The following is an 18,298-nucleotide window of genomic DNA, read 5'->3' as shown; positions in this document are numbered from 1 at the left end:
AACTCACTGACATTTTGAAAACGTTTGAATTGTATCCTCAGAGTGCAAAAAAAAAACATTTTTCACAAAGAATGCTTTTTAAATCTAAGTTCAAGTTCCTTTTTTTGTCCTTCAAAATGTTTGAGTGTCAAGGCCTCCTTTTGAGCATACCAGCTGTTGAGCAGCTTTAATGGGTTTGTTTGACCACAGATGACTGACTTTATTCACTTCTTGTTCAATTTTGAGATGCGTTGAATAAATGTTTAGTGCCAGAAAGACAAAGAACATTGAAAATTGAAACAGCCAAATAAATGTAACCCAGCTGACAGGATAGTGCAGAGCTTTCTTTTCTTTAACCAACAGCATAATCCATTAGCGAGAAACCCACTGACTGTGCAACCCTGCCACTTCCACAGTCACTGGACAATAAAACAAAAAACTACATCTGAACCTTTTCTGCACTAGAAGTATTTAATTGAGGCTTAAAAGTACATAACTATCCCAAATGAATTCACTGGTTTCTCAGTGAAAATGCCAGATACAAACAAACACCCATCTGCAATACAAGCACATTTTTACCCATGTTTTTCTACCCATGTAGAAAAAACATCACCTTTAAAAGTTTGTCCCTTCATTGGCTATTATTGAAAGTACAGCCAGCCTTCATGGTTATGTGGTAAATAGTTTAAAGAAATGCAGTTTGCTGAAGTTGTTGTTCATTTGGCTGCAGAAGGACACATAATAACAGCAAGACTCTTAGAATTCATGAGTGACTCAGACTGGAAAGCAGTGAAGAGGAGAAATTCATTTTAAAGAAGGAATGAGGAGTACTTTGATAGATAAGGGAAGTGCTTCCAGCGGTCCTCGGCTCTGTTGTATTGCTAAGAGTGCGATATGGGTGTGCATGGCGCATAAACACACACAGGCACCAATGAGGCTGCAGCACTTGTGTGCAGTGTGTCTATGGAGAGGGTATTGAAAGGAGAGAGAGAGAGCGAGAGAGAGGGGAAAGAAAATCTTCTCTTGTTTGAGAGTGTGTGTGTGTGTGTGTGTGTGTGTGTGTGTGTGTGTGTGTGTGTGTGTGTGTGTGTGTGTGTGTGTGTGTGTACATATGTAACCAAATGAGGCTGTGACATGAACTGCCAAACCCCGGACACAGGACTCATGAAAATGCTAATGCTAGCCGGATTAGCGCCTTGGCTCAGGAAATATCCTTCAACTATTGGTGATAGCAAAATACCCCACTGTTCCTTTCTTCCCCTTTGATTTCCCTTTCAGTCCTGCACGCTATTCTGGTGACTTTGTTCTTTTGCCTTCATGTCCTTCTTCCTCCTTTTTTTGTCTTTTTGTCTTTCATCAGCCAAATGTTCTCACATAACATTTTAAATGATACAACAAATGTCTCCTGTCCACACTGTAATTCTTCACATTGATTTGTAAAAAATACATTTTCTTTTAAATTGTTTTCTCTTTAGTTAGCTGAATTTACACAATAGTTTTACAGTGTATGACACCTTTCTGATCAATCATATGGGTGACTTTATTAAGTGGTTGGCCTGAAGAGGCTTAAGCTTGCTTTTGCCTTATGATCACTTGTTTTTGTTGTGGATAACTGATCACAATAAAATGACACCATCACCTGGTGGTTTTAAATCGAAAAGCTCTCAACAAGAGTTCAAGGTATCTGAAACTTTTTTAATTCACACTTAAGAACAACATACATAACAGTCTATCTGACGTTGAAGAGTTGTTTTTTTTAATCAAAAAGGCCACATAGAAGGCCAAAAGTAGACGTAGTGATTTAACACTTAATTTTTTAAAATTGAATTGTGTAAGTCGTCTAGCTTCTTCCTTTCTGTTTCGCCCTTTTTGTCACTTTTCTGTTTTTATTGTTTGCCTTCCCACACCTCCCAACCCCTCCTCGCTGCATTGTTAAAAGTCTTTCTCATGCCATTTTAACTTGTAAGTCACATTCATTATCAGGGACAACGAGGCAGATCGTAAATAAATAAAACAATTTCATGCTTCCTGGTGCACTTCTGAATTCTGTGTGGGAGTAAGATGATTCTCAACTGTCCCTGTTCATCCAACCAAAACTGGATTGAAATTAGATGAGATGAGATAGTGTGTGTCTGTGTGTGTGTGTGTGTGTGTGTGTGTATGTGTGTGTGTGTGTGTGTGTGTGTGTGTGTCCTCACATGTGCATGCTGTGGGTGCGGTTACAAAGAGAACCCTCAAGAAGCCTCCAGACTCATTAAATGATAACTTAAAGCTTTCCAGTTCCGAACTGATCAAACGCTCACTGATGCTCTCTAGGTGTAAAGGTTTCCATAGTGAAAGCGTTTTTACGTTGATTTTATTTTTCAAGTCCACTGTGACATCCGTCCAGCTGCTGTCATCCAGCACTGCATTACTCATTCAGTGTGATTAAAATTAATATACTATGACCTAATCCCAAAAGGGTAAATGTAGCTGCACAAGCTTTTCATCAGCACCATTAAATGGTCTTTCACTTCTGTCATCCTTTCAGGTAATACTTACAAAGTGGAGGGATATAATACAGGTGACTCTGTGCTCCTAGGTCCCAGCAGCAGCCAGTAAAAGGGTTCAGTCAATCAAAGTGAAGGTGTTAATAGCACAGTTAAAAATACTTCAATATGTAATAATAACACCCTGGTTCTATTTATAACAGCCCTCTCCATCTTTCTCCCTGAAATTACCAAATAAGTTGACAAGACTGCTCTGACTAAGTGTTTTGTTACACAAGGCTTTTTATTTTGCCAAAAATAGTTTGTTATGTCAGGGAGGTTAGAGGTCAGCACTTGCTACATAGAAGCACAACTACATTTGGCAGAGATTCTGAGGCTTATTTACTAAGAAATGCACTTATTAGTGACATACCCAAGCATAAAAAGTACAACTTTTTCAGTGAAAAGTGGATTCCTTAAGAGCATTGTTTAAACCTACAGTACATCAAAAACCCCAAGGCACAAGAGAGCCGAATTATATGAGCTCCAAAATGATACACACCGAACGTTGGAGGTCATATTGTGACCTCTTACTTTTTTCCAGGATCTTCAGAATGATCCACATTGTAGTTTAGTCAGAAGATAAAGGCCAGGCAGGCAGATGTCTTGGTTATGGGTCTGGTATATCTCAGAACTGTAATCTATCATTGCTTTGAATAGTAGCACAGATGTGAGATGTTTTTAATGTGCTTGTTGAAATCATTTTACCTGATATATCTTTGAACATAAGCCACGGATTTGGGACAATCAAAGTCTCAGCGTTAAAGTCTACGCTTTGTGTGAGACTTTGTGTCATATTGGTTGAGGGAGTTAATGAGGAATGAGTCATCTGAGCTGCCAAGCTAACACCGCAATGCTTTATATAATCATCACTAAAATGTACAAACCATAGCTTTCCCAGACACATACAATGATTTTGCATCTATAGTAGCACTTAAACTTAAAGGCTTTAATGTTGGATTTCAGTTTGAGATTTTGACCACTAAGTTTACCAGTGGCATTACTTCTCTTGGGCGGCACAGTGGTTCAGTGGTTAGCGCTGTTGCCTCACAGCTGGTTTGAATCCCAGTCAGATAGGACCTTTCTGTATGGAGTTTGCATGTTCTCCCCATGCATGCCTGGGATCTCTCTACTACTGCTTCCACCCACACTCCCAAGACATGCTCGTTCATTGGTTTATTGGTTAATTGGTGGCTTTAAATTGCCCTTAGGTGTGACTTGTTGTTAGCCCTGTGATTGACAGGCGACCAGTCCAGGGTGTACCCTGCCTCTCGCCCAATGACAGTTCTATGCTCCAGCCCAAACAGGAAAAGAGGGATAGATAATCAATGGTTGGATTACTTTTCTGACAGCACATTTTGTGTTTGAAGATTTTACTTTTTAAAGAGTAAAGGCATCATGTAGCTTTGTGCTGCACTTACACAACAATAACAGTTTTATAGCACTTTTCACAATTTGTGTTAAATTATTGAGATTTCAGTACAAGATAGAAATGCTATACTTCCCTTGATTGGTTCCATTTGTTCAAGTACACAGTGAGATGCCTGCACCTGCATTGCTGTGGAACTATACAATGATTCCCCTTTTTAGTGTTTTGTGTTCTTTCTTGTTACAATCCCATTCATGTGAAAGGGGATATGGTTTATTCTCCAGTGGTCTACTGAAAGCTGCAGCATTTCTCAGACATTTTTATCATGAGGTCACACCTGGATGCATTTAGTGAAATTACTACATAACACAAAATAATGGTTTTACAAAAGCTGTAATCAGATGTTCACAGCAGCATTCCGGCATACATTGGTACATTGGATTCTTAATGAAGACATAGTCTTTGCAGGTATTTTCTACTTGACTGCATGATTTCTGCAATCAAGTCAAGTCCATAGCCACAAGGAAAGACTTTAAAGGTCTTTTTTCCCTTATAGCAAGAAAGATTAGTCACTCTCCCTCCCAAATGATTGTTCCATTCTCAGCAGATGGTGCATATAATACTGTTGCGAGTACCTGTTTTAAAGATTAGACTTTTATGTTTCATACATCTTTTCACTTGCATCACCTGCAAAGAGTGAGAATGGGCTGGAGTGACTGTTGCAACATGGGACTAAAAGGATGAAAGAGGAACCGTAATGTGGATGCAAATTTGATTTAGCAGAGCTGTGGGAGGCATGACAAACACACCAATGTCAAGCATGGGCAAACATATCAACCCTATGTCTTAAAAGTATGCCTTTATGAATGTTTTGTTCTTCTTTTTGTAGCCAACCATATTCTGTCATTATCTACTCACATTGTCCCCCACATTAAGAATTATCGGGGGCGTTTTTAGAACTCAGCCGTGTTGACCAATTGTTTGCAGTGCAACCAAAGACTGCAAGAACAGCACGCTGCTTCAAACACAAGTAAGTCAAAGGACAAGTCCGTTGTGTTAGCTCCATGTACCATCTCTGCTGAGATAAACTGATGAGGGATGGAAGACTACGTTCTTTCTTGGGAAAGACTCAATGTTGCCAGATTGTGAAATTGCTATCGCAAGGGCTTTCATTAGTGGGCAAAAGGCTTTATCCCCATTGTGATATCTCATTCAACAATAATTTATGACTTGACGGACATTTTTTAAATTAATTCTTGGGGATGTTTATGTAAGTTTTGTGGAAACTCTTAATTCACTAAGAATGGATTGCAGAAACTAATAGCTCCAAAAATTGTGTCTCATTTGCCCTGGCTATCTGCTATGTCTAAAGGCAGGCATTCCCAAGCATGGAATTGAAGACCTAAAAGGTCTTATTATTGATCAGTAAAAAAAAAATATTGTAGCATTATGCCTCAATGATGCTACAAGACTTTATCCAGATTAGCATGGGTTTTATTGTCAAACAGAACACAAGCTACTTTGGGCCGTAGCCAAGGTCTCTGTCTGTCTCTCATCCATGCTCATGCACACAGAGTCACACATATGCACCAGCAGGCGGCACACACACAACCAACCTCTCTCACACTCTCAAGTCACAGGCATTATTACACACAGAACACTGCCAATTGTAACACAGCTGTCAATCTGACACATTTACTAATGTTAACATAACAGTCACCACAGACATGTAACCGAGTCCCTTTTTTCATAAAGATAAAGCGCCACACAGAATGTAAATCAGGTGTATCCTACAGTTTTCCCTCGTCCCATCATGAATATCAAATTCAAATGAAATGCAGAATATGTTAAATTGAGCTTGGCAAATCTTAAACAAAACTAATCTTAATCAAATGACCCAAGGATGCATGTGTTCCTCACAGTCTCTAAACACCAAATGTGCTCAAGTGTAAATGTTTACAAGAATACTAAAGAGACAGAAATAACTATTTTTCTACGTCCCCCTGCGCCCCCACAGAAATGGACACCTAAAGACAGAGAAAATATGCTAATTGATATTGTACTACTTAGCCCTTTTCTTTCTAAATACGTTTATGATTCATTTGAGTTTCACTTTGAGCAGAAATCTCATCCTAGCATTTCTGCCTCTGTCCACAATAATGTACATTAAATAGCCGGAAGGTGTTTAAAAATAAATGTTTACGTGCAACACATTATAAAAAATATCATATACTGGAAAGAAATTAAGTTTAGCTAAAAGCTGTGTGTTTTGAATGTATGGGGTCGCCAGAGTTTTGTGAAATCAAAGTTGGTTTTAATGTCAAATTCACAAAGTGCTATTGACATTAAGGCTCAAACACGCCCATAAAGTCGTCCTGCTCCATGCCGTTTTCTCTTGTTTTGCACATGATTGTGGAGAAAAAACGTATGAACCTCTACTCTGCACAGGATGAGTTCCTCATGCCGACGTAGCCGTTTTGTCCACATAAAAATGATGAACTTGAAGAGGACGGGAACCTTTTCAGGCTTTCTTTTGATGCCAGAATTGAAAAATGTAAAACAAGTTTCACTGTTTAGAAGAAAGCTTCCTCCATGAATGGAGCAAGCAAGGACATTTTGATAAAGAAGAAAAACTCACAACCTTGTGCTGCAAACCTCTCCAAAGATGTAAATAAAGTTTTGAGTTGCTGACAGCCCCAGACTTATTTAACCCCTCGATATATCCTGTCAAACTCCTATTTACACACGTTAACAGATCATTTATTTTAAAGTTATTCAATGTCAGAATTTTTTAACCTGAAGTTTGTGTGTGACATCTCTTAGAAATACTGTGCCACAGGTACCACCAGGCAATGTGCCCACTTTTTGAGTTTAATTGAATAAGCGGCGAGAGAGAGAGAGAGAGAGAGACAGAGACAGAGAAAATGTGCTTATTTAATATACATGTCTCAATGACGTTAAATAGAACCGCTGTAACTGCATGTGGTAATTAGTGCTGGTATTAATGAATTAAATGGTATTCGCAACACGGCTCATTTGCATATAATGGGGTATTTTTGCACAGATTTTCTGAATATTCTCTTATTAACATACATGTAATTGGGACAGACGCGCCCAGGACGCTGTCTGCAAGCAATGCAGTTTGTGTGCATTTCACCCTCTGCATGTGCTTTGTGGATTGCATGCTATATTTTTCTCAAATTTGCTAATTTGCTAGTTAAGCGCAATCCTTTAGGTGAATCAGGCCCTACGTTTTTAAACTCTTGATCTGTTCCTGGACAGTCCTGCACGTTAGCGTAATTTTATTTCCTTGAAATCTGTTTTGATCTGCTAAGGAAGAGACCCCTATAGTCTCATTGGATTTTAAACTCCTCGGTTAGGAGAAAATCCTCTCTTTCTTTCCACTTTAGTATTTAGAGCGGTGCTTGGTCAGGCTCCAGGTGCCCCCCGCAGGTCATCAAAAGAAGGATGTGTTCATTACTCATGCAACACAAAGCTAATACTCAAGTGATATGAATACTTTAGAAGCCGTTGAGACACCCAACCCATACAGATTTATTTCTGTTATATTCGGGGCTTGCACATGTTTCCCTCTGTTATTCACTGTCGGACAAAGCGGGTGTGGACAAAGATGAGAAATTCTGAACTGTGGTCTCCTCTGACTTTGGTTTCACACTGTCTTTATGCTCTTTTCTATTCTCTCCATCCGTTGTCCTTTCCGTTCTTCTTAGATTAACTTGAAGAAGGTCACAATGAGTTAACATCTCTTTCTCAAGGGAGAAAGCTGTGTGTGTGCTTTTATCTGTGTTACCTTCTTCATCTTTCTTTTATATTTATAATCATTTATTCTGTGAAGGTCACACTGAGAGAGATCTCTGTATGTTTGCTTCTTCCTTTGTCTTCTAGCCTGTGTGCTGTCTGTTGGCATGCTTTGTACTTGTGTTGCTTTTTTAACTGAGATACTTTCACCATCTGGTGCTACATCTGCATTTATTTTATCAGACATTAAGATAATAATTGCTGCTATCCATTTCCTTTTGTGATGTTTTGTGTGTATCTGCTTTGGATAGCTAAAGTGGCAGGACAGTGTGTTCCCTGGTGGGGAAGATCTAACAAAGGCTTGGTCATTCAATATGTCCTGAAAAGCACCAAATCCTACTCTCAAGCTCTCTGTCTGTCTACCTCAATGGACATGTATTCAGACACACACCATTCACACACGCCTTTCATCAGGGACTGATAATCTTTCATATTGAAATATGTCACAACTCCCTCTAATGTCCGTCTTTGTCCTCATTTCCTAATATTGCTGTCAATTAACAAATGTTCCCCTCATTCCACCTCTATATAATTAGTAAACGGGAAAAGAAAATACTTCTAAAGAATGGTTAAAACCTTTGTATTAGAGACTTAGGATATGCCGACTTTTAGTTCCTGGTGTGATTCAAGCTAACCCAGGAGTGTGCTGAATAGCATCTTTCATGAGACAATTTTGTTTGTTCTTTCAATGTTTTGTGTTAAATATTTGAATTTTCAAACCTTAAGGCGTATTCTCATTTAGATGGGAGAAAAGCCTGTCTGTGTTCCATTATTATGTATGAGCTGTGTTGAGATGGCTCAGTTGGATATCCAAGGCTGCAGCAAAAGTTCAAATGTGTTGAACTTTGATCAATTGCTTGAACTAAGAGTGAACAAATAACAAGGACTTGTGTGTTTTGCCTGAATACGCCTTAAATCTTAAATAATTGTGACACTGTCACGGTTTATTTTCTTCAGAATTCTCCCTCCAGAGCCACAGAAGACATTAGCAGTTTCTTTAACTGTCTGAGTAGTACTCTTCCTGACAAGTGTGATGACCTTTATGTGTTAAATCTATGGGATGCCCCCTTTAACTTGTTTGTTTTTTTTGTCACCCAACAGTCAAACCAGACCCTCCAGAGCGTGTGACGGCGACTCCGATCCGTTTCAACGCTCGGAGGCTGGAGGTTTCCTGGCAAAGCCCCGCCACGTGGCCTGACATCGACAACTTCCCCCTGAAATACTTCCTTCGATACCGGCCACTCATCCGGGAACAGTGGCAGCATGTGAGTAATGCTGCTGCTGCTGTGTGTGCGAGGCATTTCTCCTTTGAGGTCATGATTCAGAACATTGAGTGCAGATGGGACATATTAAGCTCCATTAGTATTTCATGCAGAGAAAAATCACTTATTATGATCATCTGTATGATTTACAATCAGTTAAGATGGAGTAAAAGACTGAGTCAGATAAAAACAAGGTTTGATCCAATGGGGCCAATAAAATCATATGTCTGAGCCTACTAATTAACTCCTGTGAAAACTGAACACACGCACATTAATCACACCTTATTTAAAGGAGCTCAGTGATTTGGAATTAGCCTCTTACTAATGATTAGCATAGCTAGTTCTGAAAAAAAAATCTGGCTGACATTTGTAATGAGTGTTTCATAAGCCAAAGAAAGAGACAGTTATAAATGGTAGTGAACATTTGTCCAGATACATCTCCATTACCAAAAGCTGTAAGTCAACATTGCCAAACACCTGTTATAGTATCATTCATTATCTAGTATTTCCTAACCTCAAGTGACTATATCTTGTTTCTTTCCCCAAAGCGGTGTTGGCCTTAATCCATCCATATTTTCCAAGTTTCCCCTGTGGCATAATTTTCTTTAAAGAAAATGGCAAAAAAAAAAATTCCTATCATATTTTGTTGTACTCCTTTTGGACATTTTTTGAAGTAAAATCTAGATTTATCATGAGTTGTGAAATAAATAGAAGGATTTAAAGGATATGTGGGGAGATGGCTTTGAGAAGCAGTTCTAGGTAAACGGGTCCAACCTGGAGACGTTTGAGTTTGATCCCCTCAGAGACAGAAATGATCGCTCAGCTTCTTTGGTATATGTTACTGTATCTGACTACTTCATGTGGGTTCAGTTCCCTCGGGGGGCTTCCTATAGTAAAAGCATATGTGTCCACTATAGGATTCCTGGGATGAAAGCTGCAGAGGTTTAACATTGCATCATTATTATCATCCACATCAATGGTCTGTAAAGGTGTTGTTTTAGGAACTAAGGTTTCTGGAATGGAAACACATGCACTGACATGAATTATCAACTGATCCCCTTTTCTTTCTTTTTTTTTTATCTTTCTCACTGTTCTCTTAAGTCCATCCCTCTTTGTACCTCAAATGTGCCTCTGTCATATTCATCAACTCAGAGCAATGTTTTATTCCATTTGTATTCTTTTTTTTTTTTCATTCTAATTTCCCTTCTTTCCCTTTTTTCTTTGGTTTATTAGATGTTTTTTTCCCCCACTGGTTCTGTATATTCATAGTGATATATCAGTGCAGACCATCATTTTCAGAGGACTCGGTTTAATTATTTTGGCATCACTTTCCTTTTTTTTATTACCCTAGTTCAAACAAAGTTGGAATTAATTATGTGCAGCTATTAAAATGATTAATTGAATTACTCAAGTGCCTAATCAGGTATAAGATGTAGCTGGCTCCTGCTTGTCAAATGTGTAGATTTGCTCTTCAGATTTGGTATGCCTTTGGGTTGTTGAGTCTTTCAACATAATGATCAAAGTGAATATTATTTTGTCCTCTGAAGATGTGTGATGGTGATGTTTTAAAGGCCAAACATGTGCAACCTTTATATACACACTGTACCTTAAGCTACAATCACATATGTAAAGACATACTTCTTTTAATAATACTGTACATGCATATGTTTCTCTCTCTTTTGCCTTCCCCTCCCCCCTCTCCCACACACACACGCACACACACACAGAGCAACACACGAACAGTGGGAATGACGGTTGTTATAATAACACCTTAGATCTTTGCGGTATAAGTCAATTATTCAATAATTAACTCTGACACACCCTCTCAGGTTCCCTTCTTGCCCTTACCACTAATCAATCAATATGTGAACTGGTGCATTACGTGAAAGGTGGGAAACCTTAAGTCAATATTTGGATTGGGTAAGAACACATAATTAGCAAATTCCATAAATACAGCTGATGACAGCTGAAAACGGTACATTTTTCTATTTTTGCAGTGTTCTTTGATGAATGCCTCAATGCCATGCACGGTTTAAGTTCTTGCAGTAGTGTGGTTCAGAGCAGGGCCAAATCTGTGTTTGTCAGTCTCCATACTACATACTTAATAGCTACATTGCTCATAATTAAAAATGGAAGTTGTGTTTAATTGGTCTGAATTTTACACTTTTAAGTTAATGCAAACAATGTATGGATGTAATTGCAACAAGTTTGTAAGAAATATAAATTAGCAGCAACCCACAAAGTATATTTTCTTATTACTTGTAGATTCATTCATTAAATCATAAGGACTGGTGTTGTGCTTACTGACAGCCTTTTCCCCAGTTGGGGAAATAACAGAATCAATAGGAGCTAATAAGGACACTGTGGGGGTGATTTAAGTACAAATGATACAGATGTCCACATCTGCATGGCCCCATTCACATCATACATTTCTGCATCTTCCTATGTCAGTGGGGGACACAAAATTAATTGAAGACTCCACAGGCCAACCTATCTTAAGATTAATTGATGGCTGTCGCAGAGATAACCCTATGTTTGCACTTGAGTTATAAGGCTTTTGAAATGAGCACATTTATGTGGCTTACATGCACTCTGCTACCACTTCAGACTCTGTGTCAACTTAAAATATACAGATCTGACCTAACCACGGATTAAGGCAAAATCAGCCAACTCAATGACAGTTGAACATGAATACACAAAATGAATATATAAACATATACAGCATTTATCTAAATGGGAATTTAGATTTTAGCCATTACTTTGATGTCATCCATTATGTGGAATAGACTTTGTACTGCAAATAAGGACATACATTTCTCTAGATATCATTTTATTATAAACCAGCTTTCCCTTTTCAAATTCCTGTGAAGACATCGAGTGTGCGCTGCTTTGAGAGGGAAACATAAACAATGTAAACAGTCATTTCAGCTAGTTATGGCAGCTTGTCCATGCCTGCTATTGGAGTTCATGATAGCTGAATATACAGTTAACTGCATGTACTAGACTACAGTTTTTGCTTGGGGAAAAAAAAACAAAAAACTTTTGGGCTTAACACTTTCAAGCCGTGACATAAATCATTAAGTGGAGTTTAATGAGGTTGCCAAAATAAGATACACTGTTTATTGGCTCCATATATACTTCATTAATTATAGCCCCAGAGGTTGAATGCTAATTGAAGTGGTTTGTACTGCTGAGGAAATCAGCTTTAATGTGGTTAGATGCAACAGAGCCGGGTGAGAATGGCTTTCACATGTAACATTTTGAAATATGTTTTGAGTCAGAAATGAAAGCGCTGGTGTGATCAGACTGATCTTGAGAGGAAACCATCCATCCTCGTGAGGAATGAAGGGATGACTGGCCCAGATACTTAGAGTGATGGAGAGTCAGACAGAAGGAGAAAATATGGGAAAGTTTGAAGCTGAGATGGATGGAGTGCATCACATAAGGAGAAAAATGTTAATGGATAGCAGACTCTGGTAGATGAAGTAAAGAGAGAGAAGCAGTATAATGACATACACATTAGATACCTGAGAACATTTGGACTTAAGCTATAGAGTGTCAAAGGTGATTGATGAAGAATTGGATTGAGGGAAAGAAGGTGCTTATTGCATTCAAAATAGATGTAATGTTTAATAATCTATATAAGCCTGAGACAGATTCTTTGATCATAAAACACTGAGGAATGGATGGCAGATGAGAGGTAGGGAGGGAAGCAAGAGTAACAACAAGAAAGCACTAAGGAGGCAACATTGAGATTGAAAATCTCTTTCACAAGGGTGACAAGGCCAAGGCTATATATAATCACAAACACATTGAAAAACCACATTAAAGACACAACACTGGAAATTCAGAAACAATTTAAAATACTACAACCACATGCCTCTGTTATCATATCATCGTGATACTGCTCAGTTTTGCCGACTGATATTGGTGTTTCACGTTAAAGGAAGAACAAATTGTTCATGTTGTTCAGGATGAAGGAATGACAGAACATCTGGAAGTGGATGGTGAAATATAATAACTGACATGACCACAAAGAGTAAATCCAAGTGTCAGAATGAAATGGTTTGAAATTTGAGTTTTGACTTTAGCCATGTCAGCCAGCTTTACTTAAACAGCACAATTTAACAATGTTGTTGAATGTGAATTGTGATTTTGTGTCCCTTAAGCCCAGCTGGAATGGTATTTGATTTCAACAAGCTCAGTTGAAGAACTATGGTTTTATTCCTCCAGTGTGTAGTACATGGGGAAATTTCATCATATTTAATCCCAAGATAAACACAGCTGCCATACTCTGATTTCTTCTGAAACACTACCTGCCACCAAGTGAGTAATAAAAAAAGGGTAACTTAGTAAAGATGATGATGCCTTTTCTTTAGGCCGTATCTTGAATGATTCATAAATATAATATAATAAAGACAGCCAGCCAGTCTCCTGACACTCAGTAGGAAAGATGTTTTTCTGTGCCTGCATGACTTTGCACTTCTCATTATGTCTGTGCCATGAACTGTTATTGAGTAATGGAGAGTTAATTACAAAGAAGCAAAAAGAATGACCACTTGAGAATAAATCTGCATCCTTTGCAAAGGTTCAGTCGATTGTTTTGTTTCCCATGGCCATGTGCTGTGACGTTTCCATCTCAGCCTCGCACTCCCTGCACTGAGCCAGAATTCAACCTCTTACTGCAATTAAAGCAATGGTCCAGTTACTGTGATAAGAACAATTTCAGATTGCTCAACATTCTCTGCGTGGTATGAAACTGCATCTGCTTTGCTGTAAATTGCCCTTTGGGGATGATGCTGAACTCCAGCCCACTGAAAACACACACATTTCCTTGCAGATTTTCACACGGACAGAAATGAGCACAGGCCCATACAGATACACTCAAACATAATCATATGCATCGAGACAAAGACACATGTACACACAAACCAATCTCCTTCTTCCAATTATAAAGATTAATATACATGGAAATGCTTCCAAGTGCTCTTACATGCATATGTACGAGTGTACATGTGAAAACAATGAACACACAGTCACAGATTATCCATATTATGTAAACAGGCATTCTAAACCTTCATCTCATTAAATCATTACAGTCCCAAGAGTACCGTAACCGTAATTCTATATGTGTGTGGATGATTTAAACATTCTTTTTTCCAATGCCAGGGATTTTTTTTTTTAAAGAATGTTAAATCATCAGGCCAAATTAACTAAATTGTTAAGCAGTGATCAACTTTGTTGTCTTATCTTTTAAATTTCTTGCTCTTGATTTTTTTAGAGTGATTGAAAATATTCTAAAATAATGATACAGTGCTGGAGAACATGTCTTCTGTTTTTAGGCGATTACTTTACCTGAGAAAACTTTTGTAATGCGGTATATTCACAGACCCACACAGAATATCTACATATAATTGCCCTCCTACAGGCTGCCAATGGATGTCAAAGCCATACATACTGTGTTTATACACGATAGAAGGTAGAAATGTACGAAGATGACTGTTTATGATGTAAGACCTACGAAAACTCAGACAGACAGAGCGACACTATTAATCAGTGGGAGCAGGGAAGGGAGGTGGGCTGGAGATTCTTCTTTAATCTCGGCCTGCTTGGCCAACACAACATAGCCCTCCATTCATTTCTATCCCACATTTTCTCTCTGTTGTCCTTCTGTCTGACATGCTGCATCCTCCCTCAGCCATCAATCTCCCGTACCCTCCCGCCCCCACCTCACTGTCTTTGTCCCTTTTCTCCCTCTATCATTTTCCTTCACTCTTGTTTTGTACGTATCTCCCTCATCACCCACTCTCCCCATGTCTTCCTTTCTTTGTCATTATTGCTTCACTTTCCTATCGCTCTTTTATTTTCCCTCCAACACATGGTCTATCTCTCTCTCTCCTTCCATGTCATAATGCTCTTTTTATGTTTGCCAAAATTCATTTTCATCCTGCAAGCACTTAGATGAATCAATACTGAGCTGGAGCTCTGTGTGTGTGTGTGTGTGAGTGAGTGTGTATGTGTATGTGATGTGTGTGTGTGTGTGTGTGTGTGTGTGTGTGTGTGTGTGTGTGTGTGTGTGTGTGTGTGTGCGTGCGTGCGTGCGTGCGTGCGTGTGTGATGTGTGTATGTGTATGTGATGTGTGTGTGTGTGTGTGTGTGTGTGTGTGTGTGTGTGTGTGTGTGTGCATGTTTGTAATGGTAAGTAGATTTTCAGCCAAAAACGGTATGTAAATGATTATGCAAGTGTGTCCCTATGTAATTCTTTCTCCATGCTTTTGGATTCTGTTCATTTTCGATGGCCGTGTATGCTGTGTGCACATGTATTGTGTAATGTTTTGAATAACATTGTTCTCATGGCAGAGTAAAAGCAGAGGTTGACCCTGAATACGAGGCTTTTCAACTCAGTCTGACGTTGACATTAATGAAAGTAAAACAGTGCCTATGATTCTCTCCTTCTCCTCATTTTATCTCCCATTCTCACTTCATCTCTTCACTTACTTTTTTCTTTTTCACTTCCACATGCTTCTCTACCAGTACCTACCACTTTTCCCCCCATCAGCAATTTGATGGCTTAAGCATCCATCCATGCATCCATCCATCCATCCATGCATCCATGCATCCATCCTTCCATCCATGCATCCATGCATCCATCCTTCCATCCATGCATCCATGCATCCATCCTTCCATCCATGCATCCATGCATCCATCCTTCCATCCATTCATCCATGCATCCATCCATCTGTCCTTCCATCCATGCATTACGCTGGTTATCTAACCATCCGTCTCTCAAGCCATCCATTTGTATCTGTGGGCGAGCATGATAAATGTTAAGACCTTGTTTGGGGAAAAACATCCCATCTAAAGGACACTGCCACCGACAGATCATTTATCATAGCCCGTATTTTTAACACACACACACACACACACACACACACACACACACACACACAAAGGGTAAATCCAATCCTGTCACATATGAAAGCCGCCATCATTTAGCGCTGCTGTCAAAATAGATTAAAGTTGAATTGTGTCTTTTACATTTACATAATCATACATACAGAGATGCATACTGTGATCAGCATCTAATAATATATATAAAGTCAATCTCTTAATGTCAAAACAATTCTTGTTAAAATTTAGCCAAAAGGAAAGTACAAAATATCGGTATAGGAGTTTAAGAGAAGGGAGCAGAAATCAAGAACAACATAGAGGGAGTAGTTCTTTCTGTTTGACATTATTTTATATAAAGCTGTCCTGTGTGTTGCAGTTGGGATATGTCATTGTTTACTTTTTATGGTGCTTCAGAGGTCCGGCTTTGTAAGGGTGAATGAAGATGAATGGAGGCACTGCCCTCTCCTTTGCCTCTATTGATTCCTATATCATCATGTCAATCCTTGGGGCTGTCATACACACTCTTTTATCCACTGTCAGGAGGACACACACATGCACTGTTTGGATATCACTGTCTGAGCTCATGTCTCATGGCCAATAAATCTTTGATAGAATGAACATTGCAGAGACCACAGGGAAGACAAAAACACTTGTTAAGATTTGACAAACAAGGCTGGCTTCTTCCAAGAAAAACACAGGAGGATATTCTAAACAGTTCCTGTAATGCAACATTTATTTAATGTTTTTAAGTGGCTGAAGAGAGTTGCAGTTATCTATATCATTTTGTCCCATAGCTGAACAAAAAGAAACCAGCGTGAATGGGGAAAAATAGCTTATCCTGAACAAATTCTGCCAAGGAAACATTGTCAGTAAAAGTTGCATTTAAAGTGCCAAAAGTGCAAACAATGACCTACTTTTTAAGACATGTTTTAAAAGAAATGAAGGAACTTTTTTTTTTTTTGCCCAAAGGCAACAACTTGTGATGAGCAGTGCCAGCTGCCATTGGGCAGCACAGCTCTCTTTGGAGAACTGCGGTTCAGCTGGCTTACAGCAGTTTCACAGCCTGTCTGTCAGCTTCATCTTTATCTTTATCATGCAGAGTTCTGTAGGAAACAACAAGGGCCCCCCCCCGTGTTGTTTCCTACAGAAACAGGGGGTATTTTAGAAAACGTCTATCTGGTGATTTGGGTAAGAGATTAATGATTGTGTTTGAGTCTTCCTCACAAATGGGGGCACTGCCTCGGAGACCGTTGAGTAGAAATGATCATTGTGAGCCTGTTCAGCCCCAGTACAATATTACACAGTGCTCACTGTTTTCATTGGATTCAATCTTCTTTCATTTAATTTATGTTTTTTCTCCAGCTTTTAGAGCTTATCAAACTGACATCCTATTACACAGCGCAATCTATTACAATTAATGCTCTTTGTCATTTGTCTTATGGGATTGATTATCTGCCTAAAACAGCAATTAATTAGACAGCCACTTAGAAGTCCTGGACGTCAGACTTTCTTTCCAGCACTTGAACACCCCATAGTAATATAATCTTTAAAAAAAAGTCACAGAACCAAGTAGCTTGAGTCAACTTTATGTCATTCTTTACAACATCGTTTTCATCACTGTCTTTATTTACTTCATAAAAACATCACATTAAATGATCATTGTTTCATCATTTTGGGTCATTTTTCTAATTTTTTGAATGACAGTCTCCACAAACCAACAAGTTACAGTAAACATGTCAAATAAGCTCAAAAGGGCGTGCATATCCCTCTCCAAGGAGCTGTCATCAGAGGAAAAGTACATTTGTGTAACTTTGCTGGAGTATGTTAAATTTGTAGGCGTTGAATCCTGATTCGATTCTGATCCCTCACAACGCTTTCATGTCTGACATTTTGGACATGTCTGTGTGACAGCATAAACCAGAGTTAATGCAGAGACACCTACACTTCAGTGTTGCTGAAAGCTCCCCACATGCTTTTTAAGGGTGCAAGGTCTAGTTCAGGACTTTAGATTGGCTAGGGGTTTAGCTTCCTTTTACAGTAATTGCTGCTATGGCAATTGGGGCTTCACAGAGGGAAATACTGTCTGAGAAATTACCCCTGGATTTGCCGTTTCTGTGTGCGCATAGATATGTGTGTGTGCGCGGCGGAGAAACGGGAGCTGTCAGTCAACCTAATGAGACCAACCTTCTCAGTGCACGCACATACACACACTTACACACAGAGCGCCATCAGGCCAGTGGAAGTGCCATATAATTGGGTTTCCTTTCCAGGACAACAGACATGCTCACTGGATTAGATCTGACCACCGACGCCAATTCTCTCCATGTCTAACTGTCTCTGCTTTTTCCTCTTTCTTTGGCTTGCTCCTTTTTGCATCTCTCTTTCTCTATTTTCTCTGCCTTTTTATTTTCCCCCATATTTCCAGTCGCTCTTTTAGTTTCTCATCAGCC

The 18,298-nt window shown here is 39.0% G+C and overlaps 1 protein-coding gene and 1 long non-coding RNA gene across 4 annotated transcripts in view; both read left to right on the top strand.

The window, feature by feature from the left end:
- Window positions 1-18,298, top strand: part of cntfr (ciliary neurotrophic factor receptor) — a 222,296-nt gene that overhangs the window by 185,244 nt on the left and 18,754 nt on the right. For all 3 annotated transcript variants that reach the window (XM_061062200.1, XM_061062199.1, XM_061062198.1), the window contains one exon: window positions 8,797-8,960. In XM_061062200.1, coding sequence (XP_060918183.1) covers window positions 8,797-8,960 — 164 coding nt within the window. The remainder of the gene's footprint in view (window positions 1-8,796; window positions 8,961-18,298) is intronic.
- LOC132992718 (uncharacterized) lies at window positions 984-1,794 on the top strand. The gene is made up of 2 exons (XR_009676361.1): window positions 984-1,706; window positions 1,748-1,794. It is a non-coding gene; the product is annotated as an uncharacterized LOC132992718 (long non-coding RNA).

This window comes from Labrus mixtus, chromosome 17 (assembly GCF_963584025.1).
Source record: "Labrus mixtus chromosome 17, fLabMix1.1, whole genome shotgun sequence".
Taxonomy (NCBI): domain Eukaryota; kingdom Metazoa; phylum Chordata; class Actinopteri; order Labriformes; family Labridae; genus Labrus; species Labrus mixtus.
This window is presented reverse-complemented; position numbering and strand designations above follow the sequence as displayed.